General features: G+C 35.7%; 2 protein-coding genes and 1 pseudogene across 3 annotated transcripts in view; all 3 read left to right on the forward strand.

Moving 5' to 3' along the window:
• The window catches only part of LOC125670090 (uncharacterized), a 675,065-nt gene that overhangs the window by 80,865 nt on the left and 571,792 nt on the right, over positions 1-22,408 (forward strand). The window lies entirely within an intron of this gene.
• LOC125670145 (uncharacterized) lies at positions 64-9,957 on the forward strand. Of its 2 annotated transcripts, none has more exons than XM_056162656.1 (3): positions 64-145; positions 8,986-9,108; positions 9,416-9,957. In XM_056162656.1, exons 1-3 carry the CDS (start codon positions 103-105, stop codon positions 9,823-9,825), a joined length of 576 nt encoding a protein of 191 aa, XP_056018631.1. In that variant the 5' UTR covers positions 64-102; the 3' UTR covers positions 9,826-9,957. The 2 variants fall into 2 exon arrangements, with proteins under 2 accessions (XP_056018631.1, XP_048761091.2); XM_048905134.2 differs by lacking the exon at positions 64-145 and adding an exon at positions 7,733-7,886.
• Positions 20,930-22,403, forward strand: LOC130054129 (uncharacterized; annotated as a pseudogene).

Below are 22,408 nucleotides of genomic sequence, written 5' to 3' on the forward strand. Positions count from 1 at the left end.
TTTGAGCTCATAACATGTTCTGTATACATAAATTTTGTAATATTCCTTTTTTTTTATCAGGTTCAATTCCAGCAATACCAATTTTCCAAATACTCAGAGTATATGAATGGGATGAAGCAGCAGAAACAGCCCACAATCAAGATCGGTAAAGTTGGCTACTAGTAATTTAACTGGCTACTTAAAAAGAGAAAAGTTGGCTACTAGTAACTGGCTACTTAAAAAGAGAAAAAGTCGGCTACTAGTAACTGGCTACTTAAAAAGAGAAAAGTTGGCTACTAGTTACTGGCTACTTAAAAAGAAAAAAGTTGGCTACTAGTAGCCAGCTACTTGAACCAGGAAAAGTTAGCTACTAGTAGCCAGCTACTACAAAATATAAAAGTTATAATTACTGATAGCTCGCTACCAGATAAAGGTTAATGAGTTTGAAAATTATTATCTATCAGATTTATTTCTAAAGAGGACGAGGAGTCGTGTGAAATTTCATGCTCAATTATCCCCAATTACATAATGTTGCAATGCAAAATACGAATACACTTTTTCAACTGAGTGTTTACTTTAAAAGTGATACGGATTGAATTCAGATCTTCAATCATTTGATATACCATCCATTTTGAGATATCTGCTACTTTTACAATTTGATTCGAGTTACCCTGAAATTTCAACATAAGTGTGAATACCGTAAGAAACTTTATGTTTGACTTTATGTTTGTATTAGATATCTGACGAATTTACGACTATACATATGGCAAGAAGTGATAGATGGTGTTTTGGTACGCCACGGATTTTCAGATATCGCTCTTTAGGAAATCAGTTACTTATACATTTTGATTATCGGTACAATGAAATTTCAAGATCCGTGTTTATATCATATATTTAACTAACTTACAACGATTTGTATGGCGAGTAGTGGTACTGGGTATCGTGATATGTTATGAATTTTCAGATATCACACTTAAGGAAGTCAGCTACATATACCTTGTGATGGCAGGTAAACTGAAATTTCAAGTTTTTCGCAAATACCTTAAGGAACTCTATGTTTGTATTAGATATCTGACTAATTTACAACTATCCATGTGAAGTGGAGTGGTATTAGGTATCTTGATATGCCATCAATTTTCAGATATCACCCATAAGGAAGTCAGCTACATATACCTTTGATTCCTGGTAACCTGAAATTTCAAGATTTTCGTAGATATCTTACGGAAATTTGTGTTTATATTAGATATCTGACTAATTTACAACTATCAAAGTGAAGGGGAGTGATACTAGGTATATCTTGATATGCCATCAATTTTCAGGTATCACCCATAAGGAAGTCAGCTACATATACCTTTTCAGATTCCAGGCAGCCTAAAATTTCAGGATTTTCGCAAATATCTCAGGGAACTCTGTGTTTGTATTAGATATCATTAATTAACCATCTCACATGTGACAAGGCGTGAGATTAAGTATCTTAATATGCCATCAATTTTCAGATATCACGTTTAAGGAAGTCAGCTACTTATACCTTTTGATTGCAGGTAACCTGAAATTTTAAGTTTTTAGAAAATATTTTAAGGAACTCCGTCTTTTTTTTTTTTTTTTTTATATCTGATTAATTTACCAATGCACATATGACAAGATCTGATATTAGGTATCTTGATATGCCATCAATTTTGAGATATCACGCACTCTGCTTTTGTATTAGATATCTGACTAACATACAACTATCCACGTGAAGAGGAGAAATATTAGATACCTTGATATACCACCAATTTTCAGATATCACCCTTAAGGAAGTCAGCTACTTATACCTTTTGATTGCAGTTACCTAAAATTTCAAGTTTTTTGTAAATATCTTAAGGCATTCTATGTTTGTATTATATATCTCATTAATTTACCAATATTCACGTGAAGAGAAGTGGTATTAGATATCTTCATAAGCATTCAGATATCACAATAAAAGAAGTCAGCTACTTATACCTTTTGATTCCTGGTAACCTGAAATTTCAAGATTTTCTTAGATATCTTAAGGAAATTTGTGTTTATATTAGATATCTGACTATGTAATTTACAACTATCAAAGTGAAGAGGAGTGATACTAGTTATATTGATATTCCATTAATTTTCAGATATCACCCATAAGGAAGTATATATACCTTTTGATTCCATGTAGCCTAAAATTTCAGGCTTTTCGCAAATATCTTAAGGAACTCTGTGTTTGTATTATATATATCATTAATTTACCATCTTACATACGACAAGGAGTGAGATTAAATATCTTAATATGCCATCAATTTTCAGATATCACGTTTAAGGAAGTCAGCTACTTATACCTTTTGATTCCATGTAACCTGAAATTTCAAGTTTTTCATAAATATCTTAAAGAACTCCTTGTTTGTATTAGATATCTGACTAATTTACAACTATCCATGTGAAGTGGAGTGGTATTAGGCATCTTGATATGCTATCAATTTTCAGATATCACCCTTAAGGAAGTCAGCTACTTATACCTTTTGATTGCAGGTAACATGAATTTTCAAGTTTTCTATCAATATTGTAAGGAACTTTGTGTTTGTATTAGATATCTGAATAATTTGTAATTATCAAAGTAAAGAGGAGTGATATTAGGTATCTTGACATGCCATAAATTTTCAGATATCATGCTTAATAAAGTCAGCTACTTATACCTTTCGATTCCTGGTAACCTGAAATTTATTAAATTTTTCATAAATATTTTAAGGAACTCTGTATTTGTATAAGATATCTGATTAATTCACAATGATATGCCATTTTTCTGTTTAAAAATTTAGCAATATATTCAACTGACGACGGTGGTTACTCTTTTGAAAATCCTATTTGAATATCCTTCATTCTAAGACATATTTTGACTAAATTGGGTGGAAAAACATTTACATATATATACAATAGATTTTAAAAAATGGCGAAACATAAGAGAGAGAGAGAAAAAAAAGAATTGTAAGACGCGAAACCATAAAAGAAACACAAGTCTGATTCACTCTGTCCGCTTCTCAAACGCGTTCTTATCACGTGACTGGGTCTTTATAAAACTCTTTATAAATGATACAGATGGTGATTTAACCATTAGGAATTCATTCCACAAAGCGATGCTTCACAATTGATTTGACATATTATGGCCCTGCTGTTTTTAAAAAAAGAAAAAACCTTTGTAAAGTTTTCCTTCCAAATGCATTTGTTAGACTTTTATTCCATATTGTGGTCATTCATAATCCACCGACCACGATTTATACACTGACGTATACATGTGGATGCTTCCTTATTATATGAAACAAATTTTGTTCTGACAAAAATTTTAAACACATGAATTTTCTACCTATATTCCCATGTATTTCTTTGATCCTAATTAGTAGAAGAGGATAGCATATTAGATGGCTGTCCGTAGTCGTTTATTATTATTATTATTATTAGATAATAATAATAATAATAATAATATTAATAATAAACCAAAAACAAAACGAAGATTTCTTCTAACTAGTGACTCAACATCACCAAAAGGATAATTAAATAAAATCGAATCTCACTAGACGACAAACATGCACACTACTATTTATTACTGAGAGTAAGATTTTTCACAATTTTTGTTCTAAATCGGTTAATCTACGAAACTAGAATCTACTTCGATCTAAGTACACGTATTTCAAAATCTAAAAATAACTTGCGTTTCTAGTTGGTTACCACATTAGTTTAATTAATATAAACAAATGCTTGTGTTTTCGTAGTCTGAAGGCAATAAAATGCAACATTTAGCCGTTATGAATACTTAAGATAACTATAATATGTGTAGTTAACAACATTTTTACTCAAGGTGAAGACAAGAAATATTCTTTATTCTAAGTTAAAGAGAAAGTCCGAAAACTGCCCATTCTGTGAGAGAAAGAACCGAGAATTTTTTTTCCCTCACAGAATGGACATTTTGAGGACTGTATCCCACTTCAAACATTTTCCCTATTGCTAACTTAAGGAGGTCCTCTACATCGTCATAATGGCTGACTTCCTTTTAAAACATGGAGGAAAATATAAATATCAGCAATATTTGTCTATTCATTTCCAAATCAACGCTTAGCTGAGTAGCTCAGTAGGTTAGCACGTCGACTACTGAACTGTAGATCGAGTGTTCGAGTCCAGCAGGAGTTTTAATTTTCTTTTCAAATTGATTTCTACTAAAACTGAATTTTTTGACTAAATGAAGTAAATTTGAAATTTTTCAATTTCATATCCTCAATGTACATATCCTCCACTTTTCATCCATATCAAAATTCTCTGGTGTAGCATAATTCCTTAATAAACTGTCCCAGGTGATGATCAGGTGTTTTGCTATTATTATGTAATACAGTCTGGAGACTGTGAGTGGCATTTCAAAACACAATAGCAAAAGGGTGGTATGATGACTCTTGATTTCTGACTACTTCCCATGTAAACTTTCATGGGTGAAGATGCCCTCATCGGATATAGCAAATATATTTCCAAATCCAAATACAGGGATCCTGAGGAAAGAGTCAATGAAGGTGAAATTTAGAGTGACATATTTACTTGATATGGGAAGAGAAAGTAGCAGCCCACAGCAGTGGAGTTAGTGAAATATATGTAATGCATGAAAATATGACGATGACAAGTGTTTAAAAAAATGAAAAATTGTGATTTTTGTTCTAAATGATTCCGTTTACAAGTAGTGTGTCTAATGAAACTGTTCATCTGGAAATGTGTCGTTCTCGTTTACATATTGACCCCCCCCCCCCCCCCAAGGATATGTTGTTGGATTTATTTTCAAACATTCGTGGAATAGTTTTACCATAGCCTGCAATCATGTACAAATTGTGTGAAAAGGATAAAACGTTTTGTTTATTGTTAAAAAGAAAACTCCTTGATGTGTGTGTTGTGAAATTGATATGCATCAGGATAGTATCTGTATTTTCACATTGGATTTTTCACCTCCAAAGAGAACATAGTTATAATTGAAAACGTCATATAGGAATGTTTGATATTGATGCGTAGATGTGTTAATTGTTTTTAAAGCAGCTCTTTCTCAAGATGCTGAATTTCAAAATAGCGCATTTTATGTCATGTCAAAATATGGCTATGTAATCTTTTGTATTTTTTTTTATACATCATTTGAATTCTTAAAAACGATACATTAAGTTACATGTAACAGTAGTGAGTACATTAAGTTACATGTAACAGTAGTGAGTACATTAAGTTACATGTAACAGTAGTGAGTACATTAAGTTACATGTAACAGTAGTGAGTACATTAAGTTACATGTAACAGTAGTGAGTACATTAAGTTACATGTAACAGTAGTGAGTACATTAAGTTACATGTAACAGTAGTGAGTACATTAAGTTACATGTAACAGTAGTGAGTACATTAAGTTAACTTGTAACAGTACTCGACAGTTTCCCACCACTCAGTGTACAGTTACAGGTGACTTAATGTACTGTTTCCAAAAATCCAAATTTATTATGCTATACATAATGTAGAACTATTACTACAGAAGATTACATAACGACAATGTTTACGTAATGAGACTTTTCCCGTTATTACCTGTGAAAAGTAACCATTTCCATGTAATTTACAAAATGTATAATTGATTAATTAAATTCAAATTTCATCAGTACATAACTATCCCAGAAATCCGAAATTATACTTGTAACAAAGTTGAAATGGAAAATAATAACTTAGATGTTCTTCATAAGTGTTTGATTAATTCCTGTAATGCGGGCTCTATTAACAGACGACGGGCCTTAAGGAGGTACTCTACATCGTCATAATGGCTGACTTCCTTTAAAAACATGGAGGGAAAAAATCAATATCAGCAATATTTGACTTTTAATTTCTTTTTTAATTTAGATACATAACCGAGTAGCTCTGTGGGTTAGCATACCGACTGCTGAACTGTAAGTCGCAGGTTCGAATCCAGAAGGGTTTTTAAATTTTTTCCAGATTACCTTCTACTAAAACTGTATTTTTTGACAAAATAAAGTAAATTTGAAAATTTTCAACTTCAAAATATTGTTGTACATATCCTCCACTTTTCGTCTACATCAAATTTCTCTGGTGTAGCATGCCTCCTTAAGAATATGATCATATTTGCCAATTTGAAAACGTTATCTCGAATTTTTAGCTCATCTTAGTGAGCTTTTCTGAACACCCGTTGTTCATCTGTCCGTCCGCCTATCTAGTGTTTGTCCGTCTGTCTGTAACGTTTACAGATTGACTTATTTTCCAGAACCTCCCGACCAATTCTAATCAAACCTGCCACAATCATCCCTGGGTAAATAACGGGGATTGTTCAAATAAAGGACAACACCGTTCTCCAAGGAGAGAGATAGCAAAATAATAAAAATACACCGAACATTTTTAAAAATCTTCTCCTCCAGAACCAGATGGTTGATTTCATTCAAACTTGGCACAAACCATTCTTGTGTTTAAATCCCCCCCCCCTTTCCCGGGGAGAAGTACCTCTACAGCCTTAAATGGTTCAATGGGCCTCCCACCTTGCCTTCATAATGCTTTCGTGGACTTTTCAAAAATTAAGATGTTGTTAACCTTCATTATGATCCTATTTGAATTAAGATTTGGAACTTCTCATTTGTCGTCAAAGGCCTATATGTGACCACTTTGCAGGGTTACATATGTTTGACTACATTACTTTTTATCTCCTTATAATTAGTTTTGTGTCATTCGATCACTCAAAATTCAATAATTAAAGAACTAGGTCTGAAAAATGACTTCACCCTAGCGTACCCCTAGGTGGTACCCTTACAGTATTCAAACTGAGGGCAGCAAATTATAGGCCAAGGGGTCCCCTACTCCATACTCCTTTCGTGGACTCTTCACTGATTAAGTTGTTATTAGCATTCTTTATGACCCTTTGTAAAGTGAAATTAGGAAGATTTAGGTGAGCTCAATTTCTCTCGAGTATCAAACTTGATTATTAACAATATGATTATTAAATGTTTGAAAAATTATCAGTTTTAATCGATTATTTCCTTCTTCTTTTTTATTTTTCCTTTGACTAAGTACTCTCAGTTCTTATCGGCTGCTAGCCTCTGCGGATTATTAACTGCTAGTTACATTGTAGTGTTTTGATATTGTGATCATATGTTCCATGTAGTATATGTGGTATGGTGTTCAATCATTATTAAACATGTTACTGAAATCTGAACAAAGTTTGTAAAGGTCTTCAGCGGGATAATATAAAAGTAGATCATTAGATGTCAGCACACTAATTCAAGACGAAATGCTCTATTTATCAAATAATCCATCAACATGAGTAAAAATTCTCCATAGGACGTAAAACAATCAATCAATCAATCAAATGATCCACAGCGAGCAATGGAAAGGCTAGCTGCAGAACTGTAGCTCTCCGAAAAAATATGTTGACAGACCGGACTGTCAACATCATTTTTTCGGAGAGCTACAGTTCTGCAGCTATGGAAAGTCTTGCAATCTGTGTTAATAATCAGCTGTAGGCGAAGGAATGATCCCAGAATTCCCTGCATTTTTATAGCTGTACATGATGGAAATCCTGTAACAATAAATCAAACTTCACCAGCAGACAGCTTGTTGATAAGTGAGTGAGTACAATTAGGTACCCCCAAACCACGTGCAATGTGTCATCTAAATTTAAGTAATTTGAAGGACTGCAATTTGTTAACCGAGCTTTGAACATCAAGTGCAGCCTCGTATTGATCACCACTTTGTACAGTTTAAGTATGATATAAATCATCGGCACTTGTTTTATTGTTCACTCCTTTACAATATAATAAAACTAAAACAACGACGCAGATTGTGCTGCATTTGGATTCTCGACCATCAGGATGATGCTCGTATTTTTACTGGCCTCACTCTTCATCAATCGGAATACTAAGTTCATTTTTAGCTGAAATATATTTAAAACTATAATAAGAATTTTTTTTATCATAGAAAATATTTGATGTTCAACACAGAATACACACAAGATGCATAGAATGTAGTATTTTTCTCTACTAGTACTTTGGGTTCGAGAATAAAAACATGTGCGCTCTCAGCACTTCGTTAACCCGGGGATGGTGATCGAGAACACCCCAAACGCGGATCCCTGAAATTGGTAAATAAAAAATCTACCTTGATTTTACCTATATTTGCGCAGTTGTAAATGTTAAACGTCTATTGATGGATTGTAACACACCAATCATTCCGAGAGAAATGGGGAAGACATCGCCAAGATTCGCATATGTATGAGTGTATACCGACAACATATTTTGAAAATTATATCCCGAACGCTCATGGATTAGAGTCCAGTACAGGAATTCGCATTTATCTAAAACTCCTGTACCTATATCGAAGTATTAACCAGTGGCGTAGCTTCCATTGAGGCAACCGAGGCAGCTGCCTCGGTAAAAAAAACCCACCTTTTACGTTGTTAAAATGTCGATAGCAGACCCCCTGCCTCGGTAATATTCGAACCCAAGCTACGCCTATGTTAACACTTAAGAAGGAACCCCTAGATCTGCATTTCCGTTGTGTATGAAACTAGAAGTCTCTGTCTAGACCGTAGCTCTACTGATCTTTTTCTAAGAAACACTGTTCAAATCATACACACGCTGGTCGTCATTTCATCAAAGTCTCAGTAGTCAGACAGAAAATGGGAATGGGATAGCATTTTGAAGTTATACAAAATATCAATGTATTTTCAGCATCAATAGTTGTTCAATCCTTGTCACATACAAAACTATTTATGGGTTTATGAGTAGCCTTCATTTGTACAAAGTCTCATCAAAATTAGGCATGAATTATAGTATTTTGTACTGTTGTCCCATTACAATAGAACAAATAATGTGATTTGATTTTTTTTTCACAGAATCTAGGCAGACATACAAATATTCTGTTATCACTTACGATCTACTAAACATAAAACTTAAGCAACTGCGTCAAAGTAAATACTTTTTACTTAGTGAGTACTAACAAATACATTTTTCTACAGTTGCTTCGACGTCGTGTGACCGAGAGGGCATGGAGGACACAATATGTAGTTTGTGTGCGCAGAGGAAGGACGCTGGCTTGTGGTCACGTGTTGAAGATCTAGAAACACGTGTGGCTTCCCTCAGTAAGTGTCATTGTTTCCTGCAATATTTCACTGTATAGGAATAGTTCTACAAAATATGACACAAAAGAAAGTAGATACCATTTATTTATATGTACATGCACGTCAATTTTGACAGGTTCGCGCGCATACACACGAAAATAAACACAGTGTGTGTATATATTATACAGTCCGTCCGACTGTAGTGTGACTGTATAACATTGTGTGTACTTATCATACAGACGTATACCTACAGTCCGTCCATTTGTTCATTTTGTTGGTATTCCCCTTGAATGTTGACAATAACATTTAAATTGTTATATTTGTGCAGGAAGGAACATAGCTTTCTATACATACATGTCAAAAAGTGTCAAAATCAGCTCGCTATCTGCAAACAAGATCTTAGTGTATGACGTGGTGGAACTCAATCTGGGGAAAGGATATGACGTCATTACCGGAAAATTCGTTACACCAGACAGTGGCCTATATGCTTTTCACGTGACCTCAGTATCATTCGACAGTTCTTGGAGTACCGTCAAATTGATGCTTGATGGCGTGGTGAAAAATGTCGGATTTTCGGATTCCGGAAATCACAATGATCGAGCCTCTTCTTCCACTTTCACTATTTTGTCCCTGGAAAAGAATCAAACTGTTTACACACAGGTCGGAGTGTATGGTGGATCTATATTAGAAAGTAATGAACATTCTCGGCTTAGTTTCTCTGGGTATAAGATTGGCTGAATAGTGATCAATGGCACTGCTTGCAAAATCAACACATGTACTATCAATAATGCGGATTTATGCCGTAAAAACACTATTTGTTGTACTACATTGTATATGTATGATAATAGAATAAAATGTGAAATACTTTTAGTTTATTTGCACTGATACATGAAACCATCCTTTTAGCAATTCAAAAAGCGGCAAATGAGAAAAAATTCGCGAAATGATGTATTGATATAGCGATGAGGATGCATTAATTATTGTAATGATGATGAACACATGACCTGAGAATTAAGGCAAGCATACATACCATCCCTGGAAACCATTAACCTTCTTGGTAGTATGATGTACAACACGATTAAGGTTTATACTTTATTTAATCAGATCAATAAAAAAAAAATACTGGAATATGGTGGTAAACTCCGCATAGACAGTTTTTATCATGGGGCGCTGGAGAGCTTATCAGTGAGCCCAATTTAACTATCCATATAGGGGACACAGCCTATGTCAGTATAAATACATTACCAAGACCTGGACGGGTCACCGCGTTCTAAGGGGGAGGAGAGATCTGCCCTTCTCGCCCATCTCCTGTGTGATACCAGGTTTGGGAAGCATGGACAGGGCAAATGAGTAGTGCTGCCCTACCTTTGCCTGAAGCATGCACCAGCCCGTACTAACCTGCTGCAACGGACTCCCCAGTTCCGTCACAGACATTATTTATACTGTCCCCCCACAACTGTTTTATGACAGAGTAAGTACTAAAATAACGTTTGTATAATGATATATATATATATGCCTGGGCATATAGCATTGAAAGGGACTAAACAGTTAGTCCACCACACAATAATGCACTATATATGTAATGGTGCCCAAGTAATACCGGTTGGTCCAGGATATAGTAAAATTCAAACCTGGTACAAAACAGTACCTCAGTATGAGAATTCTGTGCAACGCGTAATCTGATTGGTCTAGACAGTCATGTACCAAGGCAATCGGATCACGTGCTCGTCTTTTTCCGTAACCGGTTCATTTGCGGTTACGAAAATAGCCGAGTAGTTTCGATTGGTACCAGGGATGACAAAACTTCATATCTCCCTCTCAAACATCATAATATCATATTATCTCCCTATCATATGTCCCCTTGGGTATCTTCGTGCATTTTCCATAACGTCAAAGTAGACGAAGTGTATTATGACGTCACAATAAGTCCGAGTCATTCTACTTTCATAGTTCACAAGGCACAAAATATGCGGGTCTCTGATATACAGTTTTAAAATCGCCTGATTTTGGTTGATACAAAAACAAGCAGGTAAATCAGCATTCAAGGAGAATGGAAATACAAAAACTGTTTATCATATCACTGTATTTCGCTGTTTGTACCTTCTATATATATGTTGACGGCGCGGTGTTACTGCTAGGGCGATCTCAGCTACATACATGTAAAGTGTATAGATGAGTAAACTCCAATCTCAAATACAATTTTGTGGTCTTGCTTTGTTTCGGTATAATAAACAATTTATTGCATGATAGTGAGGGAGATATGAAAATTTATTCACCCAAGAAAAATCATATTCCCCTCGGGCATTGCCCTCGGGGAATATGATTTTTCTTGGGTGAATAAATCTTCATATCTCCCTCACTATCATGCAATAACTGTATAATATCCACACAAGTAATACTAGTATACTACTCAAAATTTGATAAGGATCATAGATATTTTTCTGTTTAAAAAATTAATAACTGCGTAACTGGCAATATTACGGAAGCCGATAGGTGCCAGGGTATAGAATTAATATTTATTTAACTGGCGGCCGCCACTTCATTTATGTGGCGGCCGCCACTTAATTCATATATGGCGGCTGCCAATTGCAAAAACAATGTAATTCGTATCGCTGAGTGATTATTTTGGAAAGATTTAGAATAGTACACAAACACGCAGCATCGTTTTTCAAAGTGCATAGGGACAGTCGGAGGAGAAATTGTCTTCTACAATTGTTGACAAGCAGAAAAGGAACCTAAAATGTCTCTTTTGTCCAAACTTCGTACTCCTAAATTGGAGGGAGAGGGCTCCGTTCATTCTTCAATTGATCAGTTCATTCAATATTACATTTTTACCATTCATTACTACCACCAAAAGAGTGGGGTGGGGGCCAATCCGCCAATTAATCTTATTTTACATGTGAAAATAATTATAGTTTGCATGTGAAAATAATAGAAATTGAACGTTGTCAAAAAATTGGAGGGTCAGCTCCGTGGGTTTACGTATTTAACAGTACAATCGAAAAACAATAATTTAATGCTCTTACGAGCTTGTCTACGAGAAAACCATGCAAAATGTGATGGAAGCAAGGTTGTCGGATCAACAACATATTTTGAGTGTAACAAAGTACATCAATATCAAATACTTTGGCATATTTTTTTCGGGGGTGTAGTCATTGGATAGGGATTTGCAGCCATGTTACTAAAAATAGCACTTTTGTTCTGACAAAAGGGTAAAATTATGTATATTTTACCCTTTCTATTCAAAAATTCTAACAGGTTATTGAAAATGGATTTTTAAAAATTGACACAGTTTATAAAACAACAGGATATGCATATTCATATTGTTTAGTGGGAATCTAAAATTTTACTTCCGTTTAAGTGCACAAAGGTCACAAATTTGGCACGATTCCAGATTTTGATAAATTGCAGAAAATGATAACTTTTGAATCAACTAGTAGTCAAACAGTAACGCTTTGATTTATTCAAAATTACTTTCACCTTATAGAGAAGAAGTATATTTACGATATACCAAAAATCTGTCTTTGGACTCTCGATTATAGTAAATATATTAATACTTCAAGTTGGGCATTTTTTCCTGCTTGTAGAGCTTTTATTCTGGCTGTTTGCCATGCATGGTCCTTGTTATCTTATTAAGTCTTATATAATTTTATGATTTCACATCAGATGACCAGAAGTATGTATCAATCATATTTTGTTGCTATGGGTCCTGGTTGCCATGGTGACAAATTGCAAAATTTGAAAAAATAACGTTTTAAAAAAAATAATATGCATCGTATGAATAGTTGTGATTTAACAAAATTGATATTTGTGTACTTTTAAAATGCAATTTTTAAAAACAAATTTCATGCCAATTTATATTATGCTATATATAATAAATTCTTTATTTAGACAGGATAGCACGGTTAGTACAAATGACTAGTTTACATTGTGGTCCTACAGAGACTTAAATATACCACGAGCAATTGGATCATATTTCTTTATAGATTTGCTTTTCCCATGGATACAATAAGGATAAATATATTTTTTAAAAATCTGACTGGTTATTGAAAACATTCTGAAATAATCAAACTCAATCGCAAATACTAAGCCAGACAGCAATGTAACTTTTCAAAAGTTGTATGAGAGTCACAATATTGATATTCTAAAACAAATAAAATTATTGCCATAGTAACATTTAGACCAATTTAAAGACTGACGTGCTTTAAGTTCAAAGGTAAAACTTGTGTGAAGACAGAACTTAATAAATATCCACAGTATAATACCCCAAATCTTTATCTTTTCCTCGGGACAGTTAACACGTCATATGAAGTTGTCAGGTACAATATATTAGATAATAAAGTGCACCGCCACGGCACATGATACGCCCGTCACATATTGTTAACAGTATAGATTGTACCCATTAAAACATTTTTTTTTTTATATCACCTTAATTAAATGTCACAGTGACCTTAAAGTAGGATGCGACACACCTTCTACCTAATATGCATTAGTTGACCAATTTTGGTGATTCTAGGTCTAATAGTTTTCAAGTTATGAGCCGGACAAGTTTTTGCCATATATGACCATATCTTCTTAATGAAAAGTCACAGTGACCTGGTTTTAATGTGCGACACACCTTTTACCCAAGATGTATCTACAGACAAAGTTTGATGATTCTAGGCCTTGTAGTATTTAAGTTACGGGTCGGACACGAAAAAGCTAACAGACGGACGGACATGAACGCCATACCATAATACGTCCCGTCTTAAGACGGGCGTATAAAAAGTACTTTGTGGTTAGGAAGTTTTAGATGTCAAACTTTAACAAATGAAGTACCCAGAAAAAAAATTGAGCAGCAACCCTTAAACAATTAAATAACATGCTTAATATGTACATATAAACAAGAGTGGTCAGATGACTGTACCTAACCGTTTGTTCAAAAGGTTAAAAGTTTTTGAAAAATAGGTCAAAGTCCAAGGTCGACGTTGACAGTTCTGGTAACAAAAGAAATGGCATCTATGTTTGAAACATCAAAGATCTATCACTCTTGGTTCAAAAGATAAAACCAAGATAAAGTTTTTGAACAGTACGTCAAAGTTCAAGGCAAAGGTTGTTAGGTCAAACCAAAACAAAGGTCTCTTCATGAGGCATCTATATATGTAAAATATCAAAGCCTTATCCCTATTGGTTCAAAAGACATAGCCCAGGTTGAAGTTTTTTAAAAAAAATAGGTCAAGATCACAAGGTCGAAAGTCTTGGTACCACATCAAAGGTCTCTTCATGGGGAATCAATAAGGGATATATCAAAACCCTACCCCCTTGGTTTAGAAGATATAACCCAGGTTAAAATGTTTCCTTAAAGTGGCGCCGACGCCAACACTGGGGTCATTACAATACATGCAGCTATCCGGATAGTCGTCCCGGTGAGCTAAAAGGAATGTGCATGTTCTTTTCTTGTTTTTCTTTTGTTTTTTATCTTACATGTAGCGTATTATTCTACATTCTAAATCCATGCGAAAGGGTTCGAAGCAGCCATATTCAATACCGGAAATTAATGATCATAAACATTATATTGAGAGGAGAGGGGTGGTAATGGTAAAATGCTCTTAGATAGTGAATGATCTTGTTAAAATCATAAAATAATCAATAATGTTGAATATATCTAAATACAGAAATATTCTTTGCATTCGCACTCCACTCCCAACACCATTACACGTACAAATGAAATATAACTTAAATACCAACTGACAGTAATCACATAAATTGCACCGAAGATGAAAATCAGATAATAATAACGTCCGAATTCGCACAAAAGTAAAGAAGTTCGCTTGTAATAATTGGAAATATAATTTGTAATGAAATGTACTGTTTATACCTGACCCGGCTGGTATAGTCTGTCCTGTCTAAACACATACAGTGTAGCTAGGTGGAGAGGCCCCGTAGTTGGCACTCATCACCAGGGCGGAGGGTGTGGGTGGGTGCAATTTTTTTTATAGAACCCCCCAACCTCCCTAAAAATTACTTTTAACACAACCCGAAGCTCAAAATCCTTGATAATGATAATAATGGGGGGGGGGGGGGGTCCAAGGATTTAATTCATCAGTTCAAGCTTCCATTTCAATTGTTTATTGATTGCCATAAAAAAGTAGAGGGGGGAGGCTGGTTTAGCTAAAGAGACCTGATCGAAATAATCTTCGGTTTCCCTGTCAGATAAATGATTTTTCCAAATTTTTTCCCCATCAATTTCTCATGATGAACAAAGTATAGTGATCCAAACTCTACCTACATCAATGACTTTAAGAAACTACGTTAGCATATACATATACGTAATACCATCAGTTTACAATATCTATATATTTGTTGTTGGTAAAATAGAGAAAGGTGTAAATTTTCGCATGTTGAATCGTAACCTATGATTAAGCATCAAGTATGTCATATTGTTACATTGAGCACTGAAGAAGAAAGATACCGAACAAACTGTTACAGTATACATTCTTCATTCTTTGAGTTCACTTTATGCATTTTTATTTCACCCTTTTCTTATTTTGTCCTGTCCTCATTACTTAGTGCATATATGTAAACTAATAACAAATTTTTGTCATCAATCATGATGGTAAATACATTTTGAAAATTCGGGGAAGGGGGGGGGGGGGGGGGCTGCACTAGATCCTCACATGCTCCATCTCAACTGACTACAGATGCATATTTTCTTTGATTTCCTCCATATAACATCTAAGCATTCTCGGTTAATGCATGGATTATCAAGGAAAGATCTTCAATGACAAAATGCCTGACCACTGGTACTAGTTTGCAGTATAACAGGACGAAGTACCGGATACTTTTTAAACCCTGCCAATATTTAGAAATTTCTGGATTACATTCACAGATACTGTTATGTCTTTCACTGATATCACATAAACATGATGTACAAATTCTCAAATCCCATTTCAAGTTGGAATCATAACATTCCATAATATTGCTATCATTTTGTACCTTCTATGTATGAAGAGTGCATCAAAGGGGAGGTAATTCCAGCAACAGGTCTATTTCATTAAAAGACCCCGTTTTTCATATGAAATAGTAGATTACTGGTATTTATTTATTAGAAAATGTTAAATCTATAAATAAAATTAAATTTCCAAACAATTTATGCATCTAATATCACAAATTTTAAATCTTTAATCTTTAAAAGATAATTTTAAATGCTTAAAAATATTCATTTTTGTCAGTTTTTAAATTTTAATTGCAAATGAACGGCCAAAAGTCCAAAGTAAATTTTTTTATATTTTACAGACAAGGATTTGGTATCAAAGTATTATACACTTTTAAAGAAATTTAAGCGTTACTTTTGCAGCAACACCTATTTCAAAATTGACCATATAACACAAAATGAAAAAAGTTTGGCACAATGCCAAATTACAGGCTCCATGTAATCTCTATATGGACACTTATGATGTCAAACATGATTTCTCCATAAGTGGTTTACATGGAAATATCATTAAAAAAAAATCCATTGTTTTCATAAACCTTCAGAATTGATTTGCATTTTTGAAAAAATAAAACCCTAATATTTAAGGATTTTTCTTGTGTTCAAAGACTAATCCACGTGTAAATACAAAATGTGCTGTTACTAAAAATAGAAACGACCTATCAATAAATTGACCTCAAATTATAATTATTCCAACCATATACTCCAATGATATAAATGATTAGAAATGATATTGATGACCACCATTTCCTTCATTTTTATATATTTGCATGGTTTTCTCGTAGACAAGCTCTTAATTGTATATATAGATATCACATACATATTACTAAGCATTGGGAGGGATTGCACCCCTTTCATTTTGAGAGAGAGATAGAAAAAGAGAGAGGAATTGAATAACTGGTGACAGCAATATAAATGATTTAAACTGAGTGGCCGTCGTCATATAAATTAAGTGGCGGCCGACAGTTAATTTATGTGGCGGCCGCCAGTTAATTTATATGGCGGACGCCAGATAATAAGTAGCGGCCGCCAGATAATAAGTGGCGGCCGCCAGTTAATTTATATGGCGGCCGCCAGATAATAAGTAGCAGCCGCCAGATAATAAGTGGCGGCCGCCACATAAATTAACTGGCGGCCGCCATAAATAAATTAACTGGCGGCCGCCAGATAATAAGTAGCAGCCGCCAGATAATAAGTGGCGGTCGCCAGTTAATTTATATGGCGGCCGCCAGATAATAAGTAGCAGCCGCCAGATAATAAGTGGCGGCCGCCACATAAATTAACTGGCGGCCGCCATAAATAAATTAACTGGCGGCCGCCAGATAATAAGTGGCGGCCGCCAGTTAATTTATATGGCGGCCGCCAGATAATAAGTAGCGGCCGCCAGATAATAAGTGGCGGCCGCCACATAAATTAACTGGCGGCCACCATATAAATTAAGTGGCGGCCGCCAGATAATAAGTAGCAGCCGCCAGATAATAAGTGGCGGCCGCCACATAAATTACGTGGCGGCCGCCAGTTAATTTATATGGCGGCCGCCAGATAATAAGTGGCGGCCGCCAGTTAATAAGTGGCGGCCGCCAGTTAAATTAAGTGGCGGCCACCAGTTAAATAAATATTAATTCTATACCCTGGCACCTAACAGCCTCCGTACAATATTGTGTCCTAGTGAAATCAAAAACGTCTTCAACAAACTTGCACGTGCATTTCATGCCATGGGAAATGCGTTGCTCATCACAGTTTATGCTTTTGCTACCATTGCACGATTTTCACTCAGGCATCGGTGTCTGATTCTTTCTAAAATTTCAAACTCACTTGAGTGTTTACACTACGTTTATCAACACAATGCCCCCTCAACGTGTAAGGCGTCGCCTGACGACAGAACAACTGGACAGATGTATTGGAATGCTTAACGCTGGCTATTCACAACGTGACGTTGCAAATGCACTAAACGTCAGTCAGAGCGTTGTAAATAGGGCCTGGAACCGACAGCAAACTTTTGGTACAGCAGCACACCGACATGGGGGTGGTCGTCAGAGGTCGACAACCCAACGCCAAGACCATTTTGTGGCTCTTCAGGCACGACGCCATCCTTTCTGGACAGCAACCAGCGTACGTAACGACCTCCTGAACGCCTCGGGGGTGAATGTGTCCACGCAGACGATACGGAATCGGCTTCACAACGCAGGTCTCAACTCGAGAAGGGCATGTGTCCGAGTCCCTCTGACTGTTCGACACCGGCGGGAGCGATTAAAGTGGGCTGAAGATCATGTCACTTGGACACAGAGCGATTGGGTTCAAGTTCTGTTCACGGATGAGTCCAGGTATTGTTTGGACTTTACAGACAGGAGGCACCGAGTGTGGCGACGACAACGTGAACGTTTCCATGATGCCAACATCAGTGAACATGGCCGTTATGGTGGTGGTTCCATCATGGTCTGGGGTGGAATCAGCAGGGATGGAAGAACAGATCTTCATGTCCTGGAGAGAGGAACAATGACGGGGGTGCGGTACCGGGATGAGATCCTCGATGTTTACGTCAGACCCTACGCTGGTGCTGTTGGCCCTGAGTTCATCCTGATAGATGATAACGCCTGTCCTCATCGCGCCAGGGTGGAGGAGCAGTACCTTCAGCAGGAGACAATTGTCCGTATGGACTGGCCAGCGCGCTCGCCGGACTTGAATCCGGTTGAGCATGTATGGAACATGCTACAGGTTGCCCTTTCACGCCGTAGAGCACAACCCACGACTTTGGCAGAGCTCGGACACGCCCTCGTGGAAGAACCTTCCCATTGGAAACATCCGGGTGCTTATTGACAGCATGGCTCGACGTTGTCAAGCCGTCATTGATGCAAGGGGAGGCCATACCCGGTATTGACACTTCATCGACTAAGTGTAATGATGGACTATCCCCCCAAACTGTAATTCTTTCTCTGGTTTGCTGTTAACTTTTTGTAATGAAATGCCTTTTGGTGTTGTTATCAGATTTCAAGCATTCCATATTGATCAAAGTTCATTCCGTTCATGAATTTTCATTCATAACCCGAGTAAACACGTTTCTGAGTCAAATTTATGTCTTTTGTTATGTTAGTGGTAAATTACACATATATAACCTAGTGATCCTTATCAAATTTTGAGTAATATAGTATAATAAAGAAAAATTAGAACGCTGAAAATAACTCAACCGCTTTCATTTTCAATTTTCACGGAGTGTATTGACGTTTTAACAAAGATCATTATGACGTCATGATACAACATTATGAAATATTACATGAGAGAAAAAAAGGAAATAAAAACACAGCCGACTTTTTGTCTGTGCAAGATAAAAAATATATACAATATTCCTATACAATAATAATGACAAATTTATTTACATAGCAGTTGACTTCTGACCTATGTATTAACAATCAAATAAAACAGATTTATAATGCGTGAAAATGTTTATAAATCATATAAAGTTTCACGCATTATAAATCTGTTTTATTTGATTGCTAGTAAACACATAGGTCAGAAGTCAACTGCATTCCTAGTTTGTATGGATTCACATTCTTGACAACCTGATTCTCAATTGAAATCAACCTCATTATTGATTACGGAAAATTAACTCTACGTTCATGTTTTTTAAATTTCTACCGGCAATTATTCACTAAACTCTGTAGTATAAGTTATAAAGATGCATACTTGTGTATATCTAAATTATTTCCGGGAAATGGTGTAAAGTGTTTCAGATTCTTTCTTTATTATGCTGGTGTGTTTTGACATGAATATTTGTGGTACTTGCTACTTGGTATGTGTGAGTAATATATGTATTTAACTTTCGGGTTTTTTTTTTTTTTTTTGGTGTTCAATTGTTTGTTTCTTCTTCCCTTCCTTGCTTGACAAGTATAAAACTATAGAATAATTTCATTTTAATTGTATTCTAAAAACGTTTCATACACTGATAAACTATAACACAGAGTTAGTTATTAGACATTTAGTTGTGAATGATAGGCTTGGGAATTTCCATTAATTTCTAATGCGCTTGGTCAGCATCCGCCGTGCGTTCACAATAGAAAACTTTACCCTCCGATAAGAATTCTTTTCAAACACTGCTAAAACTTCACCAAATTTTAAAAATCTTCTTTTCTACAACCTCAAATCTGTTAGAAAAACAATTACTGTACATAGTCATGTAGGCTAGAACAGGAAGGCCTTTGCCAAATTTGTAAATTTTATGATCTTCGGGATAGTGGTTCTGATTGAAGGGTGAGACCAAACTTGATAGATAGTTTTTATGTGTAAAACGTTTCAATAACATCTTCTTTAATACTATTGATGCCAAAATTGAGAATAAATAGATATCTAAAAGGAGCAGGTAGCCCTTTACCAAATTGTAAATTTCATGATCCCAGGGGTAGAATTTTGGTTCCCGGGACAGGCTTGGCCAAAATTATTATAATTATTATTTATTTACCAACGTCATATACAGTTTATATTTCAACATAGTTAACAGTTTTGACATTGTTTCCCATCCATATCTGTAATTTCCTTATAGAAATATGGACAGAATATTAATCAATAATTTTCAAGAACAATTTAATTATATGAAACATCTCTTTCCTGAGTAGCTGGACATATTTTTAAATCTAACTGATGGAAAAGGGTAGTTTGAACCATTAATTCAATTAGCATTAATCATTAAGGCCTTTAGTTAGTTTAAAGCAAAGCCCTGGTGGGAGTTCAGTGGGTAAAGCCTTCCAAAGCTCTAGTATTTTGAGGGTTTTTGATGTTACTTTTATAGGTCATACTTGCTATAAGAAACAACACCCCCCCCCCTCCTGTAAAGTAACATTGAGAAAAAATATGTAAAATGAAACAGATTTTATTTGACATTTCAGATGCCTGGTAAGAAATCATACAACTGTTGTAATTGTCCACGCGTGGTACGACAGAAAGACAGATACAGCATTGCAAGAAAATACAGAGTAGTTATCTCCAAACTATCTGGGAGAACACCAGGTGACGATGACTTCCTATGCAACAGATGTAGGTGCATGTGTGCACGTCACATAAAACGCAAAGGTCACAGCATGGCAAGCACGACAGATTGTCAAGGTGAATCTGTACCATCAACATCATCTACAACTTTAACACCTCAGTTCGGTCCACCATCGGTAACTCTTCCTTTTCCTTGCACATCAAGAGGACATGCTGCATGTTGCATCTGCAAAAGGCCAGGACCAAAGCTAGTTGTGGTTCCAGTGGGATTTCGTCATCGAATCTTTATCACCAAAGAAGTCATAATTCCTGCTGGAGCTCGTTGATGCCCAAAACACCTGCAGAGAGATATTGAAAGTTTGAACCCAGCAGCAAGAACAACAAAGTTCAATAAAACTTCAATAACTGAGCTGATCAAGTTCTTAAGAACTGAGATTATACGAAGTGAGAAAGCAAGGCTAGATTATGACAGTGAAAGTCTTACAGACACTGAATATGTAGATCTACTAGGGATATCGAAAGCTTCTTTCAATGACATGATGCTGTTTATCGAGGGGAAAATCAAAACAACTCCTGCTAGAACTACCAGAACCAGCCTTGCAATCTTTTTGCTAAAATTGAGAGGAGGGGAGTCAAACAAGATTTTGTCCACATTGTTTAATATTTCCAAATCCAGTATACAAAGGAGTGTGCGAGCTGTCCGCAATATATTGATGACTGGAGGTTTTGTCACAGAAAAACTTGGATTTGGTCACCAAACACGAGAGGAGATAATCAATAAGCATACGCGACCCCTTGTCCAGACACTTTTTGGTGATAACACAACTCAGCAAGCCATACTTATATTGGATGGGACGTACATCTACATCAACAAAAGTGGTAATTTTAGATTTCAACGTCAATCCTACAGTCTCCACAAAGGCAGGCCACTTGTGAAACCTATGGTCATTGTGTCATCGACAGGCTACTTTGTTTCTGTATTAGGCCCTTACATTGCAAAAAACAATGATGCCTCCATACTCAACCACATTTTGAAAAGAAATATCGATGACATACAGGGATGGGTTTGCGAGGATGATGTATTTGTAGTGGACCGTGGTTTCAGAGACTCCTTGGATTACTTGGAGGAACTAGGTATCAAGGCACAGATGCCATCCTTTATGGCTCATGGAGACAGGCAGATGTCAACTGAAAGTGCAAATATTAGTCGATTAGTGACAAAGGTAAGTCTTATTTTTCATGTGAATTTTAGGTTTATTTTGCAATGCAAAGAACTTAGTTACAGAAAAATATATCTTCATAATATATTTATGTTAACATATTTTAAAATCACAGAAAAGATGGGTGGTTGAGTCAGCGAATGGTAGGATAAAG

This window comes from Ostrea edulis, chromosome 4 (genome assembly GCF_947568905.1).
Source record: "Ostrea edulis chromosome 4, xbOstEdul1.1, whole genome shotgun sequence".
Taxonomy (NCBI): Eukaryota; Metazoa; Mollusca; class Bivalvia; order Ostreida; family Ostreidae; genus Ostrea; species Ostrea edulis.